At 59.8% G+C, this 19,481-nt stretch overlaps 3 protein-coding genes across 7 annotated transcripts in view; 2 read left to right on the forward strand and 1 right to left on the reverse strand.

Annotated features, from left to right (window-relative positions):
- The first annotated feature begins 11 nt into the window (after window positions 1-11).
- RNF214 (ring finger protein 214) lies at window positions 12-7,404 on the forward strand. 3 transcript variants are annotated; one of them, XM_041413969.1, is made up of 14 exons: window positions 12-263; window positions 859-918; window positions 1,113-1,253; window positions 1,519-1,658; window positions 2,203-2,271; window positions 3,023-3,119; window positions 3,337-3,425; window positions 3,831-3,921; window positions 4,173-4,271; window positions 4,516-4,883; window positions 5,690-5,825; window positions 6,044-6,151; window positions 6,434-6,529; window positions 7,149-7,404. In XM_041413969.1, the coding sequence occupies exons 1-14, from the start codon at window positions 12-14 to the stop codon at window positions 7,212-7,214; spliced, it is 1,812 nt and encodes a 603-aa protein (XP_041269903.1). In that variant the 3' UTR covers window positions 7,215-7,404. The 3 variants fall into 3 exon arrangements, with proteins under 3 accessions (XP_041269903.1, XP_041269905.1, XP_041269904.1); XM_041413971.1 differs by having other exon boundaries at window positions 209-340; window positions 453-918; window positions 3,819-3,921; XM_041413970.1 differs by lacking the exon at window positions 12-263 and having other exon boundaries at window positions 277-918; window positions 3,819-3,921.
- A 239-nt stretch (window positions 7,405-7,643) lies between these two features.
- BACE1 (beta-secretase 1) lies at window positions 7,644-15,714 on the reverse strand. Of its 3 annotated transcripts, none has more exons than XM_041413903.1 (10): window positions 15,400-15,714; window positions 12,081-12,169; window positions 11,706-11,922; window positions 11,413-11,550; window positions 11,196-11,330; window positions 10,981-11,082; window positions 10,696-10,845; window positions 10,404-10,575; window positions 10,050-10,323; window positions 7,644-8,500 (listed from the first exon to the last, which is right to left on the reverse strand). In XM_041413903.1, the coding sequence occupies exons 1-9, from the start codon at window positions 15,643-15,645 to the stop codon at window positions 10,082-10,084; spliced, it is 1,491 nt and encodes a 496-aa protein (XP_041269837.1). In that variant the 5' UTR covers window positions 15,646-15,714; the 3' UTR covers window positions 7,644-8,500; window positions 10,050-10,081. The 3 variants fall into 3 exon arrangements, with proteins under 3 accessions (XP_041269837.1, XP_041269836.1, XP_041269835.1); XM_041413902.1 differs by having other exon boundaries at window positions 7,644-8,985; XM_041413901.1 differs by having other exon boundaries at window positions 7,644-10,323.
- Window positions 15,715-16,047: 333 nt separating this feature from the next.
- The window catches only part of CEP164 (centrosomal protein 164), a 32,426-nt gene continuing 28,992 nt past the window's right edge, over window positions 16,048-19,481 (forward strand). The window contains exons 1-6 of the mRNA XM_041414043.1: window positions 16,048-16,099; window positions 16,662-16,733; window positions 17,503-17,735; window positions 18,055-18,166; window positions 18,466-18,715; window positions 19,105-19,263. Of these exons, the coding sequence (XP_041269977.1) occupies window positions 17,657-17,735; window positions 18,055-18,166; window positions 18,466-18,715; window positions 19,105-19,263 (600 nt within the window). The 5' untranslated portion in view covers window positions 16,048-16,099; window positions 16,662-16,733; window positions 17,503-17,656. The remainder of the gene's footprint in view (window positions 16,100-16,661; window positions 16,734-17,502; window positions 17,736-18,054; window positions 18,167-18,465; window positions 18,716-19,104; window positions 19,264-19,481) is intronic.

Below are 19,481 nucleotides of genomic sequence, written 5' to 3' on the forward strand. Positions count from 1 at the left end.
ATGGAGCGGGGATGGAGCGGCAGTGCGGCCGCGGCGCAGCGCTGACCGATGTCCCCGTTGCGCGCAGCGGCAGCCCGCTCTCCGGCCCGGAGAGCCCCGGGCAGCCCGGGCCCGGCGGGGAGGCGGACCCCGCGGCCGCCCCCGGCCCCGGCGGCGATGCGGAGCCCGGCGGCGCCGAGGCGGCAGGGCAGAGCGGAGCGGCGGCCGAGGAGCCCGACGAGGAGGCGGCCCCGGGCAGGCCGTCGCAGAACATCGCGGTGCAGGTGGGTGCAGCTCCCCCGGGGATCGCGGGGTGTGTGCTCTGCAAGGCTCCTGTGGAAGCTGGAGGACAAAGAACTGAGTAAGCCGTGGCCGGAGGGTGAAACGCATCTGTACTTGCAGCTTTGCAGCCGCTGCTGTGTGCCCGTGCTTGAATTTTAATTAATCTTTAATTAAAATTTGACCCTAATGAGGCCACAGCTGGAGCGGTGTGTTCAGGACTGGCTCGGCAGTATAAGAAGGACAAGGAGCTACTGAAGAAGGGTGCAGCTGTGAAGATGATGAAGGGTTTGGAGCATCTCTCTTATAAGGAGAGACTGCAGGAGCTGGGCCTGGTTGCTCTGGATAAGTCTGAGGGGTATCCCATTAATGCATGTAAATGTCCCCGGGGGTGTCAGAGGATGGTGCCAGCTTCTTTTTGTTGGTGCCCAGCTGTAGGATGAGGAACAAATGGCCATAAACTAAAATAAGTTTCATCACAATATGACAGAGAACTCCTTTCTGTGGAGGGTGGCAGAGCACTGGAGCAGGTGCCCAGGGAGGGCCTGGAGTCCCTCTCTGGTCACTGCAGGGGCTGATCTCAGTCGTGTCCCTTCACAGACCGACTTCAAGGCGGCCGATGCGGACGTGAGCACGGACCAGGACATCGAGAAGAACCTGGTGGGTATGGAGGCCCTGTGCTCCGGCTCTGCCGCTCGCACTCCGGGCGCAGGAGCTGTTCTTCCCACTTTATTCCTGTCAAAACAGAATCACGGAATCATTCCAGCTGGAAAAGGCCAAGACCATCAGATGTCAGCCTTGAGGTCTTGTTACAGGCTGTCCTTGCTACAGAGGAGTTTTGCTCTCCCCTGCAGGACAAGATGATGTCCGAGCGGGCTTTGCTGAAGGAGCGCTACCAGGAGGTGCTGGACAAACAGAGGCAGGTGGAGAATCAGCTGCAGGTCCAGCTTAAGCAGCTCCAGCAGCGGAGGGAAGAGGAGATGAAAAACCACCAGGTATTTGGTGAAGAATTATTTTTGTTTAACTTGCACTGTAATTAATTTTGAAGTCTTTATGAGGAGGTAGGAGAACCTGCAGTGCAGGGCATCAATCTCCTGAGTTTCCTCATAATAACCAGTTTATATCTTGACTGGATCTGCTAAAAAGAAAGAATTTGCTGTCTAATCTCATTAATTAATTAATTAAAAAATAATATATTTTAAATCAAAATCATACTTGGTAATTTTGCTCTGTATCTGTGTGATGCTTCTTTTACTCCAGGAGATCCTGAAAGCCATTCAGGATGTTACGATCAAGCGAGAAGAGACTAAGAAAAAGATGGAGAAAGAAAAGAAAGAATTCCTGCAGAAAGAGCAGGATCTCAAAGCTGAAATTGAGAAACTCTGTGAGAAAGGCAGAAGGTATTTGTACAGAAAAGAAAGTGTTTCTTTTTGGGGAAGAAGATCTTGCTTAACCGTGATACAAACCTGATGGAGTAAGGAGCTTTAAACTTTTAGGAAGCAGCAAGCATTGAGGTCAGACCTGTGTATGGATGAATTTAGGATAGGCCCTATATTTGAATTGGCATTTTTATGGAGCCATTCTGTCATGTCCTAGAGGTCTGGTTTTTATTCTGAGGGCTCAGTGGTGTTTTTGGGTAAAACTCCTCCAGTGATGGCTCGAGGTGCTCAGCCCTTTTCCCCCAAGTGACCGTGGCAGAGCACGGGCTGGGGGAGCAGCACAGCTGCCTGCAGCCAGCCTGGTTCTGTGCCACAGCCTTTGTGCAGTGCCCTGAGACAGCAGGGCACTGTCCCATGTGCTCCAGGGGTTGGTGGTGGCTCTTTTCCCACACACACTGCAGGGAGCCATCCCCAGCCCGTGGTGTGGGGCTGGCCCTGGGGGTGTTTGAATGTGGGCCCTGCTCCCTTGGGATTCCAGCTGTGCTGTCCCTTTCCTCTCGTGCAGGTTGCTGAAGGAGCAGGAGGAGAAGGAAAACAAGATTGCCTCTCTGATTGCAGAGCAGTCTGATGAGAAGTAAGGCTCTTTTCCCTCACCTGATTAGTGCTGCCCAGGGCACTGTGCCTTCTTGTCATTCTGCCTCAGAGGGAATCCCATGCTCTTGGTTGGGACAGAGCAGAGACAATGAGCCAGCAGTGCTGGCCAGTTACGTGCCCTGGAGGTTTTATCTCCTCTTTCAGCATCAGGGCTCTGGATTAAATCTTCCTTGATCCCAGTCACAAGCAGACTCCTGGGTACTTGTGACATAAAGATCCCATAAGATTAGGGTTTGTGCCTGGTGGATTGACTCAGCTTGTAACTGCTACTTCTGATTGCATTTCACCTCCCCAGAATTAGGGCAGACTGATTTCCCTGTCTGTTCCCCACAGCTGTCCAGCTACACTGAACTCTGGCATGCTCGGGTATTTAAAGGTGGGCAGGGATGCTCCAGGTGTTCCCAAAGCACAGCTGGAAATGCCCAGCTTTAAACTTCTCCAGGATCAGAACAGCATAGCTCTGCCTGCTGCTCAGGTTGATTCCTGGTTCAGACCTCCCTGGGATTGGGCTGAATTTTGCTGAGGGTGATTCCCCTCGTTGGCCTTTGCACAATGCTTGTTTGTGTGCTGTGGAACAGCTCACTGCTGGGACAGTGACTCACACAGCCCAGGGAGCTGGGGATGGTGTCACTGCCATGGTTCCAGCCCATCCAGAGCTCCTGGGACCCATCCTTTGGGACCATTCCAGTGCCTGAGGGGGCTCGTTCTGCTCTGCTGTGTTCTGTGTGCAGGCAGCTGTGGGAGATGGAGCTGGACAAGCTGAAGAACCAGCACAACGAAATCAACAGGAACATTCTTGAGGAGACAGAGCGGGCCTGGAAAGCAGAGGTGAGCAGGTGACTCCCTCCCTGCAAAGTGGTTGGTTTGAGATTCCAGCTGGGTAATGGGCAGTGCTGTGAAATTAGGAGCAAGGCCAAGTGCCACTGTGTGGGATGAGAGGAAAGATGAGCACGTGTCAGTGCAGTGAGCGTTAGCAGGGAGCCGTGCCCAGCGCCTGGTCTGGCAGCAAGAAATGGGAGTACAAAAACTGAGCCTCTCTCCATAGATCCTGTCCCTGGAGAGCCGCAAGGAGCTGCTGGTGCTGAAACTAGAAGAAGCAGAAAAAGAAGCAGAGCTACACCTCACCTACCTCAAGTAAGTCTGTGTTGTGTCAGAAGCAGCAGGGAGGGTCACTCAGGTGTCCCCGTGTCCCATCTCCTCTTCCTCTGCTTACGTTGGACTGGAATAGTTCAGGATTTCCTGTGGTTTTCTTACTGGATCAGTGGGATTCCATAATGTCTCACAGCAAGGGGATGTGGGGCTGTGCTTATCCCCTGTCACTGTTCATCTGCCAGGCTCAGCCTGTTGGTGCTGTTGGCTGTGGTGTCCCTGTGTGTCCCCCAGGTCAGTCCCTGTCCCTTGTGGGGTGCCTCACCTGGGGGTGAGCCTTTCCCACCCCGCTGGAGGAGGGGAAGCCAGGAGGGTGTGGGGGTTGCTTGGTGCCACTTTGCAGGCAGTGAGAGCACAGTTGCAAGTGGGAAAGTTCAGCTGTGCTTGCAGGTCTGCGCCGCCCACGCTGGAGACCATGAGGCCAAAGCAGGAGTGGGAGATGAGGCTGAACAGGATACGTATGACCAAGCAAAGTGTCCGAGTAAGTTCCTGCTGACCTCTCCCAGCCTAGCAGTGAGCAGCTCTTCACACACACACACAGTGAGCAGCTCTTCACACACACACACACACACACAGAGTGAGCAGCTCTTCACACACACACTCCCTTCAGCTCCTCTCCATTCTTCTGTGGAGCCAAACAGTGCCACTTTAGGGCCTGCCACCCCCCGGCTTAGAACGCCCCAAACTTGCTCAGGTTTGATAAATGCACTCATTTTCTTCCCTCTGTGCTAGGATCAGTTCAACGACCACATCCAGATGGTGAGGAATGGCACGAAGCTGAGCAGCCTCCCCCAGATCCCCACGCCGACGCTGCCTCCTCCGCCTTCGGAAGTGAGTGCCTCTCCAGCCCCACAGCACCCCTGGCACAGCCTGCCTGCTGCTGGCCATGTGTGGGATGGCCCATTCCCTGCCTGGGCTTACCAGAGAGGCGGGGAAGGGTTGCCTTCCCTTCCCTTTCCAGCTGCCAGTGCCTGCAGTTGCCACCCCGCTGCCTGGAGAAGAGGCCACTGGGCCCTGCTTCCAGGTGGTCTTACTCTAACCAGCCTTTCCCTCCTGCCCTGCTTTTCTTTCTCAGACAGATTTCATGCTGACGGCATTCCAGCCCAGCCCATCCCTGACCCCCCGGCTCCCCTTCCCCATCGGGCCTGTCCCCGTGCCCATGGTGATGCCCAGCGCCGACCCCCGGGCGCTCTCCTTCCCCCTGCTGAACCCCGCCATGTCCAGGCCCAACCAGCCCTCCCCACCCCTGCCGCAGTCCCAGGGGAGGAGCAGCCCGGTGGTGGCGTCGCTCCTGGGCACGCACAGCCCCCACATGCCCCCCTCCATCCCCCCTCCGCCCGGCCTGGGCGTCAGCGTGGCCCCCGACTTCCACCGGCCCCAGCCGGCCGACAAGCTGGAGAAGCTGCTGGAGAAGCTGCTCACTCGCTTTCCACAGTGCAACAAGTGAGGCTCTGCTGCTTTTTGGGAGGGCAGGGGTTTGTGAGTGCGGTGGGAGCTGGGTTCAGGGGAAGGGGGGCTCCTGGTGTCAGTGGGGTCTGCGGGAAGGGAGGCACGCAGAGGTGGTGGTCTGTTATATTTCTTTTTCTTGGGCCGGGTCTCATAAGCTCTCAAAAGAAATATAATACGCCCAAGGATAGCTCAGCTGTTATTTTGGGGGCATAAAATAAGCAGGGTGACTTCTGCTGCGGCGTTAGAAACAAAGAGGTTTAATAAAAGGCAAAATAACAAACAGAAAAACCCGAGCCAGGTGCAGAGGTCTGCTCCTGGTAAGAACACCTCACAAAAGCACTTAGCTCTTTTGTTCTCTTCTTTTTCTACCTAATGGTTCAAGCGAGACTTTTTGGCTTCTATCCAATTAGCTGTCCTCAAGTTTTTGGTGAAGTCCCTAAGGTCCTGTGAGGTGGCTTTTCACCTAATCATTGAGAAAAACTTCTAGGCTTCTTTCCTTTTTTGGGGGACAAAGGCTAGTTTTGCCACTCTGTCATTAAGGAGCACACTCCTGCAGTGGTCTCCATCAGGTTTGCCCTAGCGCTGGGGATCACTGGGAGCTTTGCAGGACACCAGGGGTATCTGGGCACTGCCAGCCTGTCTCTGGGGGTTCCCTGCTCTATCCCCAGCGTTCTGGGGAGAGAAGCTCCTCAGCACGTGGCTCACCTCACTTGGAGGACAGAGGGGAAGCACAGGGCTTGTGGCTGAGGGATCCCGCTGTGTGAGGACCAGGAGCTCTTAGCAGGCTGCTGTCCCCGCAGGGCCCAGCTGACCAACATCCTGCAGCAGATCAAGACTGCCCGGAGGACCATGGCCGGCCTGACCATGGAGGAGCTGAACCAGCTGGTGGCAGCCAAGCTGGCAGAGCAGCAGGAGCGGGCAGCGGCTGGAGCTCAGGTGGGACAGCCCGGGGGCTGCTGGAGGGGGGCCTGGGGAGCAGGGAGAGCTGCCTCTGCTCCCTGGCTCCCCGCAGGGCTCGGGCCGTGCCTCAGGGCTGTCCCCTGGGCTCCCTGTCCTGCTGGCTGCAGCGTAACCAGGCAGCAGTTTTCCCTGGGGGGACTCCTGTGTCCTTTCCTCCCGGGCTGTTCTGACGTGCCTCCTCTGCCTCGCTGCAGCCTCTGGGCCGGATCAGGGCCCCCATGTTCTCTGCTCCCCTGCCTCAGATCAGCACGCCCATGTTCCTGCCCCCGGCCCAGGTCGCCTACCCAGGAGCAGCGTCACACGTAAGGCTGCTGGCTTGGCTTCCCTGGGGACTGGGGAGGGTGTCCTGAAAGGATACAGGATGAGCCCCTGCAGCTGGGAGATCTCCTCACACAGCTACCTGGGCTGCTGAGGTGGAGGGGAGGACTGGGGACACAGATCCTTTGTGTTTCACACAAACAGGGACACGCGTGATGGCTGTGGGCAGAGGGGGCTGTGGCCTCAGGCTGCAGCTGAATCTGTGATCAGAGCCCTGTGCCTGACTCCCCTGCCTGCTCCTTTCTTTCCCTCACTGCCCCTCCCAGACCCCAGCTGCCTGTAAGCTGTGTCTGATGTGCCAGAAGCTCGTGCAGCCCGGTGACCTTCACCCCATGGCCTGCTCACATGTGCTGCACAAGGAGGTGAGTGTGTTCTGCTGCTCAGGGCCTCCTCCTGCACCTTCCAGGTGACCCTTCCCGAGTCCTTGTTGTCCTGACACCTTGCCAGAAGAAGGGTACGATCAATAAACAGCTTCCCTGCCTCCTGTCATCCCATCCTTTACTCGTGGCTGGGCCAGCCTGCGTGGCCAGTGGGTGGTGGCTTTAGGAACAGGCTGCCCTTGTGTCCCTGAGCCTGTGCTGTGTCTGTGAGGGCTGGATGCTGGAGCCAGACAGTCTGGAAGGGTCTGGAACACAGGGTGAGGGGAGAGCTGTCACTGCTGCCCAGGTGTCTGGGCTGGGGATGCCAGACAGGAGCTCTTGGGACAGGAAAGTCCCCTCCTCTTGCCATGGGTCTGGCAGTGGGTCACCTGTGTGGGCAGCCCCCCATCCCAACTGCTCTCCAGCAGTGGCCCAAGGAAGTGGAAACTCATGTTGAGGAGGGCCTGATGGTCCTGCAGGGGTGACAAGGGCTCCTTCCTCACGGTGACTTGTGATGGAGGCTGCAAGGAGCAGAGGAAACCAGCCCTGAAGGGAGTGCTGTGGACAATGCTGGCACCTCTGGGCTGGCCCAGTGGCTCTTGACTAATTCTCTCTCTTCCAGTGCATCAAGTTCTGGGCACAAACCAACACGAATGACACTTGCCCCTTTTGCCCAAGCCTCAAATGACGGCTGCTGGGACAACGTGGGCCCCTGGGAGGAGTTGCTGTGAATAGACAGGATCAGTTCTAAGATTTCTACAGTTCTATATTTATACGATCATGTATACACATGTACATTTTTATTATATAGGTAATGTGTGTATAGAAAGTCTGTAAACATACAAATTCATAAATAAAGTGTGTATATTATGCAGTGATTTGCTGCAGCTCCTCATTTCTCAGTCTGCAGCCTTGCTGCCTTCTCCCAAATGAGGGTCAGCGTTTTCTGCTTGCTGGGAACTGCCTCAGCCACCTCACACCTCCCACTTGGATGCCATCAGCTCCTTTCCTGGGGCTATTCCTCATCACCTGATGCCTCACCACCCCCACATCCCTGCCAGCCATCACCTGTTTTTTCCCCCCCTTTCCAGCCAACAAGTTGCGGACGAAAAGCCAATTTTTTTGTGGTCGTTTATTTTAATGTCATAATAATTTACCGTGTTAACATTCATTGTTCTTACATAGACACTGGGTTACAGAGTACTGGAGCCTCCAGCGACAGCCCACGGTCCTGTCCCGTCCTGTCCCATCCCCTGCTGTCACCGGGCCCGGGGAGGGGGCGCAGGGACGCGGCTGCGCTGCAGCTCGGGATAAACCAACCCGTCACACAACTCCTGCGTCCCCCCCTGCTGTCCTTCCTCCCAAAGCACGGGCTGACTCACCAACCCTTTCTCCATGGATCTCGGTGGGATTGCGAGGTGCTCAGCACCGCTGAAAATCTTGCAATGACTCTCTAAAAATCGCCCCCCTGTCCCTGGCGGTCTGCGGCAGGGGCTGGGCACGGCTGGCAGCCCCTCTGCCCCGCAGGGAGGCCAGGGCAGCCCCCGGTGCTCGCCTGCCACAGGGCTGTGTTTTAAGGCAGTGGTCCACAACAGAGTCTCTGGGGTCCTGGGGGTCCTGGGCAGGCACGAGGGTGGGGGGAGAACATTGCCCTCTTGCAGGGAGTGGGGTTTGGAGCGAGGCTGGGGCCGGGGGGCTCTGTGTGAGCAGGGGCAGTGTGGGGGCTGTTGTGGCTGTGCCCCGTGCAGGGCTGGCTGCTCTCACGCTTTGCCTGTGTTTCCTGGCTCCCTCGCTGCCTTCCCAGAGAAACGTTTGGCTGCAGGGTTTGATTAACAAGCTCTAAGCTCGGTGATTGCTGTGGGTGCTCAGTCTGTCCCTGCCTGACCCGGCACTGCAGGTATCCCCTCTTTGTTCATGGAGGAGTGATGCCTTTTCCTTGTGGAATCTCCGTGTCTGAGCTCTGTCCTACCCAGGCTGGAGGCAGAGAAGCAAGGGAATATAGCACTAGCACTGCCTGCAAGGTCACGGGTGTCTGCTCTGGGGAAGGGACGGTGATCCTGCAGCACGGGGAGGAGGGGGCTGTCCTCACACACTGGAAAATCCTCTCTGAGGACAGAGGTGCCTTCTGGGCTTGTGAGCCACTGCTCTGCGTGCTCCAGCCCTGCACCCCCTCCTCAAGCCAGCTGGGACCCCCTCCCCATCACGTGCTCACACGTGGCTCAGCGTGAGCCCTGGTGCCCACAGTGGCTGAGGACTGAGCAGAAGGCTAAAAAGATTTAAAAAAAAAACCCCAAAACAAAACAGGACTGACCCCTAATGTTGGAACGGTGGCTTTCAGGGCTAGAAGTAAAAATAGAGATGTATGGATATACTGTACAGGTGAGAGGCAGCCGTGCTCTGTACACGTGGGACCGGCTCTGTACACGCTCTCAACGCGCAGCTGCGCTACCACTGACACGCTTTGTAAAAAAAAAAAAAAAACAAAACCAAAATAAATACAACCATGTGTTTACAAAAACAATAAATGCTGCAGTTCCAGCAGCTGCCGCCTGTCCCCGGCGTGCCAGGGCGTCTCACAGCCAGGCCTGGACGTGTGGAGGGAGCAGGGAGGAGCTGCTGTGCCGGCGGTGAGGTGGGGGGCTGCAGGGGGGGCCCAGGCTCCCCTATGGCTTTCGAAGGGCTGGGTGGGCTGGGGAGCAGCCGGTGCCAGGGCTGGGAACTTCACACCTGGCACTGGCTTCTGCACGGCAGCCCCTGCTGATGCTGGAAGCCAAGGGCAGGGAGTTTCCCATCCCATGTGATGTGGGGAGAGGATGGGTGCCTGCTCCTGCCTGTCCCAGGAGAGGATGGGTGCCTGCTCCTGCCTGTCCCAGGAGAGGATGGGTACCTGCTCCTGCCTGTCCCAGGAGGGTGCAGGGAGTCCTGGGGCTGGCAGCAGCGGCAGTACAGCTCAGGAAGGCAGGAAAATGCAGGGGAAATGTGACAGTGAGCGGTGTAGGGGCAGCAGGGTAGGAGGGAAAGCCCTGGCTGGGCAGCCCAGGCTGGCCCTGCAGGGCTGTTTCTGAAAAGCCCGGGGCTGGATGGCTCCAGGATGATCCCTGGAGTCTGGCTCAGTGCAGGGAGTCACAGGGGAGGCACAGCTGCAGCACAGCTCCCTACAAGAGAGCGTGGGCTGGCAGCTTCCCGGCAGGGCGAGATGGAAAGGGATGCACAGGGATGGAGGAGGACAGGCAGGGGATGGCTCATCAGCGTCACTCCATCAAGCCAGGCAAGGCTGGGTGGGAGAGCTTGGTCCTGTCCTGGTGCTGGAGCAGAGCAGCTGCCTCCAGCTCCCAGGATGGGGTTGCTGAGCTCTCCCACTGCCCGGCTGCAGTCCCAGACGAACGGAGCCCGGGCCTGGGGCTGCCCCGGCCGCTGGCCCTGACGGACACCGAGTCCCCAGGCCCCGGGCACAGGGTCTGAGCTCCCCACGCTGCTGCCACACTCCAGCCCCCGCAGCAAGGCCCCTGCCCTGCTGCCTCACCTGCGGCCCGGGGCTGCGCCCGCGCTCCGCCGTCACTTCAGCAAGGAGATGTCGTCGGCGAAGTCGTCGTGGTCCCGCCGCAGGCAGCGGAAGCAGCGCCACTGGAACACCATGAGGCACAGGGGCAGCATGAAGAGGGCGCAGATGGCCGCCATGACGTAGGCGATGGTCATCAGGGTGGACTCGTCCGTCTGCGGGATGTTGTAGCCGCAGTCCTCCATGTTGGAGTGCAGGTGGGGCCCGTCCACCGCGGCCGTCCGGAACTCGTCGTGCACTGCGGGAGGGGGAGGCGGGGTCTGGTCTCTGCACACCCACGTCCCTCCATCCCATCCCCTCCCCGCGGGCCCAGCTCACCGTGGCAGGCGCTGACGGCGAAGCCGATGCGCTTGCGGGCGCGGTCGAACACCACGTAGAAACCCTCCATGATCACGGCGCCCATGACGGTGCCGGTGGAGGACTGGGAGATGGCAAACTTGTAGCAGTCGTCCTGAGAGGTGGCCACGTCCTCCACCGGGCGCAGGTATTGCTGCAGGGGGACAGCAGCAGTCAGGGAAGGGGCACGGGAGGCAGCTGTGTCCACCCACTGCCTGCGCTGCCCTCTCCAGCCCACGCTCCCTGGGCAGGGTCTGGCCAGGCCAGCGCTCACCTGGGGCAGGATGGTGATCCGGAAGGACTGGTTGGTGGCCTCCCCCATCAGGTAGAGGGACAGGACGGGGAAGATGTGCCAGGGGGTGGTGCCGACCTGCCAGCAAACCAGCTGCTCCCCCAGCCAGAAGCCGTCTGGGAATTTCTCCGTCTACCAGAGGGAAAGGGAAGGTGAGCGGGGCCAAGCTGGGCAGGCAGCAGAGATGCCAGGCTGGGGAGGGGCAGCCACACTGCCCACAGCCCTGCCCTGGGCCGTGCCCGTGGGGAAGGGATGGGCTCCACTGACCGAAGATGCTGTTTTGATGGATTTCACTGCAGCCTCAAACACCTTCTTCGGCAGCCTGAGGTTGGTGGTCCCGCTGTCCACAATGCTCTTGTCGTAGTTGTACTGGGGGGCAGAAGGGGAGGAGTGAGCCAGGTGCAGGACCCCAGCCCACTCCCCTCCCAGCCTCCTCTGACCAATGCTGCCAGTGCCCATGGGGCAGGTCCAGCACTGCTCACCTCCTTGCAGTCCATGTTCAGGTCCTGCCCGTTGACCTCCAGCTTGACGATGATGACCTCGTAGTACCACTCCTTGCGGATGGGGGTGTACCAGATGTCACCCACGTACAGCGAGCGGTCGATGCCACCGATGATCTGCACAGCAGACAGAACGGCGCTGCCACCACGCGCTGGCAGCGCCACAAAGGAACCCCCCAGCCACCTGTGGAGGGCTCACCATGCTGCCTCCCACCGAGGCCACGGCCTCTGTGTCGTTGGGAGAGAAGCCTGTCCCGCACAGCTGCAGGGAGAAGATGTTGGGCACCCGTGTCTGCTTCACCAGGGAGTCAAAGAAGGGCTCCAGGCTGTCGTCGGGCTGGTGGGAGGAGAAAGCAGAGGCAGGACAGGGATGTGTCAGTGCTGTCCCTTCTCCAGGAGCTCTCTCAACCCCCCAGGGGACAAACAGGGACAAGGAAAAAGGCAACTGAAGCGTTTTGGTGCTGACATCCAGGACTGTCAGCCAGGACTCACCCGGGCAATCTCAGCATACGCCAGCCCCAGGATCCCCTCCCAGTTGGAGCCGTTGATGAAGAATTTGTCTGACTCCGTGATGGCAGCGATGTTGGCTCTGACAGTGACGTTGGGGCCGTGGGGGATGGTGACAAGGTCAGTGCCCAGCTCCCCTTCCCACTTGCCCTGGGTGTAGGGCACGTACACTCCCTTCCGCAGGTCGCGGTAGGTGCTGGACCTGCAAGGGCAGCAAAGGGACGAGTGAGACCTGCAGGGTTTATGTGCATCCAGCCATTCCAGAGGCCAGGTGCTACCTGGCAGGGTCTGGCCAGACCTCCAGCAAGGAGAAGCAGTGTGCCTGAGTGGCTGTGCTCTGTGTGCCCCCAGAATACTCACAGCTGTCGCTGGTAGTATCTCCGGAGGAAGGGGTGTGGTGCAGCTCCCACAGCGAAGTTACTGCTCCCTGTGTCCACCAGGATATTCAGCTGGAGAAGGAAGAAAGACAGGAAGGCTCATGAGTGCACTGGGACCCCCTTTTGTTGTGCCCAGAGAGGAGAGAAGGAGGCGGTGGAGCAGGAGGCAGCGACATCAGGGAGCTGCACAAAGAGCAAACACCATCCAGCACTGTGCAAACAGAGCGTGAGCCCTGCCTCGGGGCCGGCCTCAGCCCCCAAATCCACAGGCAGGATTCAGGAACCACTTGGCAGGTGTTTGGGGCCGGAGAGCAGCAGCAGCAACACAGGAAAGCAGATTAGCTGGCACAGCCTGTGGGAAGGATCGCTGGTGGGAGCCCCCGCGGGTCCCTGCGCCCGCTAATCGCCACCCATATGCCGAGCCCTGCTCCCGACTCATTCCTGCCTGGGCAGGATTACCACCTTTGGCAAACATCCCACTGGCAGGGCAGGAGCACGCCAGCCTGATCCTGCCCTCAGCTGACCCGTGCCTGTGGCCCTGGGGAGGAGAGGGGTGGGATGGCCGGGTGGGATTGCCCCGGTGGGATTGCCGGGGTGGGAGCGGGGCTGTCCGAGCCTCCTGGCCGTGCTGGGCGGCAGAGCTCGGGGTAAGCCCTGGCCCCAGACCCAGGAGCTGCTTCAGCAGCACCCGGGGCAGCAGCACCAGGGCTTTGGCCCCTAATCTGTGGAGTCAGAGGCAGAGGAAGGAGGTTAATGCGCTTGTGTTAATCGCAGCAGCACCGGCTGCAGCTGCCGAGCGCTCTCCCTGACAGGGGCTGCCGTGTCCTGAGTGCCCCAGCTCCACCTCCCTGCCAAGGGGAACATTTCAGGCCACGGGTAAAGATCAGAGCAGCACGTTCATCCCCCCAGTGCCCACCCTGGGCGGGTGCCAGCTCAGCACCCACCACACAGCCTGGCAACCCGGCACCTGCGCCATTCCCAGGGCTGCTCCTGGTTCTGTGCCATTAGGGGCCACCTGCTCCACACAGCTCATCTGCAATCCCCAGGGCACCCAGAGGAGACTGGTTTCCCTGGAGAAGGACCTGCTGAGCTGACGCTGCAGGGAGAGGAGGCAGGGAGGGCTTTTACTCTCGCAGGCTCCATCCTGCTGAAGGGGTCACGCACAGGACCCACGTGGAGGGGACCCAGATCCTCGAGACTCAGCCCAGCCATCCATTCAGGCCGGGACATGGCACGTGAACTGGGGAGGCCAAGACATGTGTGGCAGGGACACTGGCTGAAACCTGTCCCTGGAAGTGACAGCCCCTCCAGGCACCTCAGCAGCAGCACTGGCTCTGCGCCAGGCGTGTCCCCAGAGCTGTGTGCTGCTCCTGGGGCACCAAGCCTGTGCCATCTGTCCCAAAACACCGGCTCCTGCTGCCCAGCTCACCCCTCTCCCCTGTGTGTTTATGAAGCAGCCCGTTCTGGGGAGCCAGGGAAACCAACATGCTTGGACACACGGAATGTGTGAGCAATCAGCTGCTGACGGTGACTTGGCAGCGCAGCACGGCTCAGAACCAAAATTAAAGCACAAGGGGATACAGAAACTTCCTTGTCAGCATCGGGAAGGTGAAAGGAAAGGTGAGGAGATGGATCACCATCTCCCTGCTGCGTGAGAGCTTTTGGGAAGGGTGCACCCACCCCGGGGCAAACACACTCCCAGTTTCCTGCAGAGGCACAGGCGAACTCTTTCATAGGCATCCTCTCATTCCATTGCAATGCCTGGAGGGATTTTGCTCCAGCACACACACACACACACACACACACACACACACACACACAGACACAGGCACCACGTTTGCATTTGGAAGCAATCCAAGGCTGGAAGATGCTGCCCAAAGGGTGACAGGCTCCGGAACGCGCGGGTGCCTGGAACAGGTGGTTCGCACGGAAATTATCTGGCAGCTGCGACACGTGGCAGGCAGGAGATGATGAAATCACGTTTAAAACCAGACTTTAGAAATAATCTCCTCCCTTTTTTTTTCCTCCTAAACACACCCTGCCAGGCAATACATGCCAGGCACACAGGGACAACACAATAGTGCTCCCAGAGATGCAATTTCCAAGGCAGTGGTATCGTTCCTCCGTCCACTTCTTGCTCCCATCGCTCTCTCCCACCACGCACAGAGCACAGCCAGCTCGTGGGGAAAGCCAGCCTTTATTTCAGAACCTGTGTGGGTGCTGGCTGTGCTGGCAGCACCCAAAAAGTGGTGATGGAAGGCATGAGGGAATGCAGCCCGGTGCTTGGAGGAACCTGGAGCCTCGATCACCGAGCTCGACCCCTGGGCCAGACTTGTTGCTGATGGCAACGGGGATCAGGATGGGCACAAAAGGATTTAGCAGCAGGAACCTCTCCAATCTCATCCATAAGAGAGGGGAGGAGCTGGTTGCCCTGTGCTGTGTGACTGGCACCTGGCCCTCAGCATTCGCCCTGTCCCCAGGTGCAGGCACACGGTGCCACATGAGCTGGGCAGCATGTGAGGGATGCTGACAAAAAGATGGAGCAGGATCAGAGCCTGGTGACGCACCAACGCCTGCCCTGCCGGCTCTGTGGGCTCCCTTTCCACCCAGGCCATCCCATTTCCCTGCACTTCGCCTCCCCACGCCGCCCCAACTCCTGCGCAGCTAAAACCCTCACAAGATCCCCGGGAAAGCCGAGCTCGGGAGGATTTCTGGAGAATTTCCCCGGGGCGGGAGCAGCAGGCAGAGCCCGGGGCTGTGCTGGGAGGAACTGCCAAGCGCGGCTTGGCCGTGGGCTCCTCCGTGCCTGCATGTGCCCGCTCCAGGCGGGCACGGGGCTGCGCAGCCACATCCCACCGCCCTGCCGCCCACAGCCCGCGCCAGCTCCAGCGGCATCCTCCGCCTCGGCAGCGGGGAGGGAGGCACGGAGGGAGGGATGGAGGCACGGAGGGAGGGAGGGATGGAGCGGGAAGGGAGGGATGGAGCGATGCAGCCTGGCTCGCCCGCACGTAGAGGCTACACGCAGCACCGGCCACCCCGCCCGGAGCGCCCGGGCAGCCCCGGGAGCGCTGGGGTCACCTTCGGCGGGAGCCCGCGGCCAGTTTTAGCCGAAAGCCAGCAGGGAAAGCATCACCGGAGCGATGAGAAGAAGGAATGCTGCCCGGGCCGTGCGGCGAGAGCCGCTCGAAGCCATGGTGACACCCGCAGCGCCTCTGCTCTGCGCCCCGCAGCCCCGCAGCGGGAATGCGGGGGATGAGGGAGACGCGGGGATGGAGAGATGCGGGGATCCCCTCCCACCTCACCTTCTGCGGGGGGCTGCCCACCGTCATCTCCACGTAGTACCCCTGCCCGGACTTGCCGCGCAGGTTGTCGATCATCTCCACGAAGCTGCCGGCGCTGTCGGGCTCGGTGTCCAGCGGCGCCCGGCGCTGCCGGAGCCCCGACGGCGGGGCCGCGCCGCCCCGCAGCGGCAGCCGGATGCGCGGCGGGGCCGGGAGGGCGCGGAGAACGCCCAGCCACAGCAGCAGCCAGGGCCAGGCGGGCGCCATGGCCGCGGGGAGCCCTCGGCGGGACGCGGTCAGCGGGCCCGCAGCGCCCCGCGCCTCGGCGGGGGACCCGCCCCGGAAAGCCCGCCCGCCGGCGGAAGCGCTCACCGAGAGACCCGCCCCGGCCCTGCCCGGTGCCCCCGGCCCTTTGCCGGGCCCCCTCCCCGTGCCCGTCCCGCTGGCCCGCCCCGCCCCGCGGGGACACGCCGGGACACGCCGGGACACGCCGGGACGCGCCACGGGTGGTACCCACGCGTCGCCATGGCAACCGCAGCCCCCCGGCGGCCCCGCCGCGGTGACGTCATGCATCCCTCCTCCCCGGCCGCCAATGGGATGGCGCGCATCTCCCGGCCGGCCAATGGCGCGGAGGGGGCGGGGCCTGGGGCAGCGGCGGCCGCGGCGCCCGCGCTCCCGGCAACGGCGGCACCGGCGGAGCGGCGGACGGGGCCGCGGCACGGTGAGCGGCGGGCGGGGCGGGGCCCGGGCCCCGGGAGGGTCCCCTCGGGGAGCGGAGGCTGCGGGGAGCGGCCCCGCGCCGCGCGGTTCCGGCCTGCCGCTCCACGCGGGCGCGGGCTGTGCGTGTGTGGCGTGGGTGCTGTCGTGATGCGGGTGAAAACGGCTTTTTGCCCTGTTTTTAAAATGTTCTGTTAACCAAAGCTGTTTGTCGTCCTCGCCAGCCGCGCTTTTCCCGTAGCTCCGGGCTGGCGCGGCGGCGGCTGCACCGAGGCTTCGGTTCTGTTTGCACCGAACTGTAGAACGGTTTTTTGGGTTGGAACGGACCTGAAAATCATCCAGTTGCACCCTCATGCCATGGTCATGGGCCTTTCACTATCCCAGCTCGCTCCAAGCCCCCTATCCAGCCTGGCCTTGGACACTTGCAGGGATGGGGCAGTCACAGCTTCTCTGGCACCCTGTGCCAGGGTCTCACCACCCTCACAGGAAAGAATCCCCTCCACAGATCTCACCTAAATCCTCCTCTTTTAGTTTAAAGCCGTTCCCCTTGTCCTCATCTATTACAGCTGCCCCTCAAGCCCTGAAAGGTCACACTGAGATCCCCCCGTATGTGGCAAGGCAGATTCTCCAGGAGAGGGGTGAGTGCATAATTCATCCCCCAGTGCCAAGGCCGGGGATGGGAGACAGGACTGGGATAGTTTGGGGGAGGAAAATAAGAACAGAAGGCCCTGAGTGAGCTGCCACACCCTGATGCTCTGACTGGGGATGTTTGGGAGGGGGAGTGGTGCGAGCTCCGTGGTGCTGGTGTGGTTTGGATCTCCTGAGAACATCTTCACCTGGAAAGTGCCGGGATTAGCTGCTGCTTCTGAGACTTTACATAAGAGTTATAAATACAGAGTGGGCTGAGGACGCAGGGAGCTGAAGAGGGCAGTGGTGGCCGTGTCACAGGGGGTGATCCTGCTCTGGGTGCTGTCACTGGGGGTACCTGGCACGTGCCACCCCCTGGCTCTCACGAGGAAAACAGAGGAGTGCTTTGTGCACTGAGAATTTGGGGGGGGTTTAGGCTGAAATGTTTGACCCTGGCATTCAGTGATGTGTTTGAGCAGCAGTTGTTGGTCCCCCAGTGCTTGTGCTGGCCAAATGTGGCCACACAGAGCCACAGCTGAGGATGTTTGGGGTGGGCTGGGTGAACTCCAGCTGCGTGAACCATGCTGGACAGGCTGGGAGTTCAATCACGAAGCAATACTTTGGGAAAGTTGCTTCCTTTCTTTTTCTTCCCTGTCTCATTGCAGCTTATTTTTTACCTGGTTCAGAAGTGCCTGAAGCATCTTTCCTGCAGGAGCTGGGAGGCCTGGGGGATCTGATTATCACTTTGTTCCACCTCAGCTGTGCTCTCTGTTCCCACAGCCCATGGAGGAGCGTCTGGAGGCTCTGTGATTCACCTTTGCTGCCTGTGCTGCAGCAGAAGGGCTCTGCCATGTGCTGGGGGGTGAGCAATTCCCTTTCCTGAGGGCAGCAGTGACTCTGGGCCGGCTGCTCCCCGCTGCCAGGCGTGGCACCCATGGCAGGAGCCGTGCGCATTGGGGACCAGCTCATCCTGGAAGAGGACTACAATGAATCCTACGTTCCCAGGGAGCAGGGTGAGTGAGGCCCATCTTCCCAGGGGCTGGGAGCAGGGATTCAGGCACGCAGGTGGCCTCCAGGTGCGTTCAGAAATCGTGGGGTGGTTTCTGGAGCGGCTGGAGAGGGCGAGCACGCGGGGTTTTAGGGGAAGCAGAGCTGAATGTCACCTTGAGTGTCACTGCCCGTGTCCCCAGCCTGGCAGGACGGGCTCCACAGGCACACAGGACTGTGCTGCTGGCTTTGGGCTCAGGGTTTCCCAGTGTGCCTGCAGATTTAGCTGAGCAGGGTGGCTCTGTTGGGCACACCGGGTTCACACACTGCTCTCTGTTTCCCCAGAAATCCGGGATTTTGCACCAACGATTGGGATTGACCCTGACAAGGAGTCTGAGCTGCTGTGGCTGGCCAGGGAGTGCCTGGTGACCCCAATGCCCCCCGAGTGGAAGGCCTGGTGAGAGCTGTGCTGGGGCATTCCCAGTGACAGGACAAGGGGAATGGCTTCCAGCTGGCAGAGGATTGGGTTTGGTGGGGTATCAGGAGCTCAGGGCTTTTGGGGTGGCAGCAGAAGGGGAAGAAGTGTTTGAGAAGCTGGATATGAGCATCCTGGGAGAGCTGCTTCCCACACTGGTGGCCTCCTGCACACATCACACTCCTCTTCCCTGAGCTTCAGGTGCTCCCAGCATCAGCAAAGATGTTCTGCTGTGTTTTTAACGTGCTCTTTCACCTTTCCCTGCTGTTTTTGCCGTGCAGCCAGGATATTGCAGGGGGTGACATCTATTTCTTCAACTTTGAGAGCGGCCTCTCCACGTGGGAGCACCCCTGTGATGAGCACTACAAGCAGCTGGTCATCAGGGAGAGGGAGAAGCTGCTGGCACGGGGAGGCTTGAAGAAGGAAAAGAAGGAGAAAAAAGAGAAGAAGGAAAAGAAGGACAAGAAGGAGAAGAAGGAGAAGAAAGAGAAGAAGAAGGACAAGAAGGAGAAGCTCCTGAAGCAGCTCCCTGTGAGTAGGCTCTGCCTGCAGAGCTTTGGGGAGGGCTGGGCAGAGGATGACAAGTGGCTCCAAGGACACAAAGTGCCTTGTGAGCCCAGACCTGGGTGGTGGGCAGTGAATCAGCTGGGGTGGGAGCACTGAGTACAGCATCACCTCTGGATTTGGCTGGAAGACACTCTGTAGTAAGCACCCAAAATTGGTGTGTCTGGGAGGGAGAGGAGTATTCAGGACCTGCTCAGCAAGGTGTGTGAGTGAATGAAAGCCTGCTCCCCACCTGTGCTGTGTGCTGCTGGGGTGGGGTCTCTGAGCAGGGTCAGCCCCTGTTTGCCCAGGGGAGCTCCTTGTCCCTTCCAAGGTCAGCTGTGCTGTCCTGCAGTGACTTCCCTGTACTTCTGCAGCCCCCAGGCTCCCAGCTGGCTCCCATCCAGCCCCCCCTGGGCAGCCTCTCTCCTCTCCGTGGCCTCACCCCGTCCTCCTCCGTCGCCCTCCGTGGCTCCCTGAGCCTGGACCTGGGGAATGTGGTGGACTCCAGCCTCGGCCCCAAGGAAGGAACGCTGGTGAGGCTCCTCTGCCCTGGGAATGTGCCCTGGGAAGCACCCTGTGCAGGGGGACGGGCGTGGGGACACTTCAGTGACAGCATCTGTGATCTTCTGTCCGTTTTGAAACACTGCTCTGTGTTAAAAAACTCTGTTTCTTCTCTTCTTCTATCTCTAGTGCTAAATTAGTGGTGATCTTTCTTCTCTTTTGGCAGATAGAAAGAATTGTTTCAATAACT

Source organism: Onychostruthus taczanowskii, unplaced genomic scaffold (genome assembly GCF_017590055.1).
Source record: "Onychostruthus taczanowskii isolate IOZ18803 unplaced genomic scaffold, ASM1759005v1 scaffold43, whole genome shotgun sequence".
Taxonomy (NCBI): domain Eukaryota; kingdom Metazoa; phylum Chordata; class Aves; order Passeriformes; family Passeridae; genus Onychostruthus; species Onychostruthus taczanowskii.

Bases quoted from the DNA above. Each gene is read 5' to 3' on its own strand.
- BACE1 (XM_041413903.1), bottom strand. From the start codon at position 15,645: ATGGCGCCCGCCTGGCCCTGGCTGCTGCTGTGGCTGGGCGTTCTCCGC. The intron at 11,551-11,705 runs GTGAGTCCTGGC...TCCTCCCACCAG, and splicing joins CGTATGCTGAGATTGCCCGG to CCCGACGACAGCCTGGAGCC. The intron at 11,083-11,195 runs GTGAGCAGTGCT...TCTGCCCCCCAG, and splicing joins TGAACATGGACTGCAAGGAG to TACAACTACGACAAGAGCAT.
- RNF214 (XM_041413969.1), top strand. From the start codon at position 12: ATGGAGCGGCAGTGCGGCCGCGGCGCAGCGCTGACCGATGTCCCCGTT. The intron at 919-1,112 runs GTGGGTATGGAG...TCTCCCCTGCAG, and splicing joins AGGACATCGAGAAGAACCTG to GACAAGATGATGTCCGAGCG. The intron at 4,272-4,515 runs GTGAGTGCCTCT...TTTCTTTCTCAG, and splicing joins TGCCTCCTCCGCCTTCGGAA to ACAGATTTCATGCTGACGGC.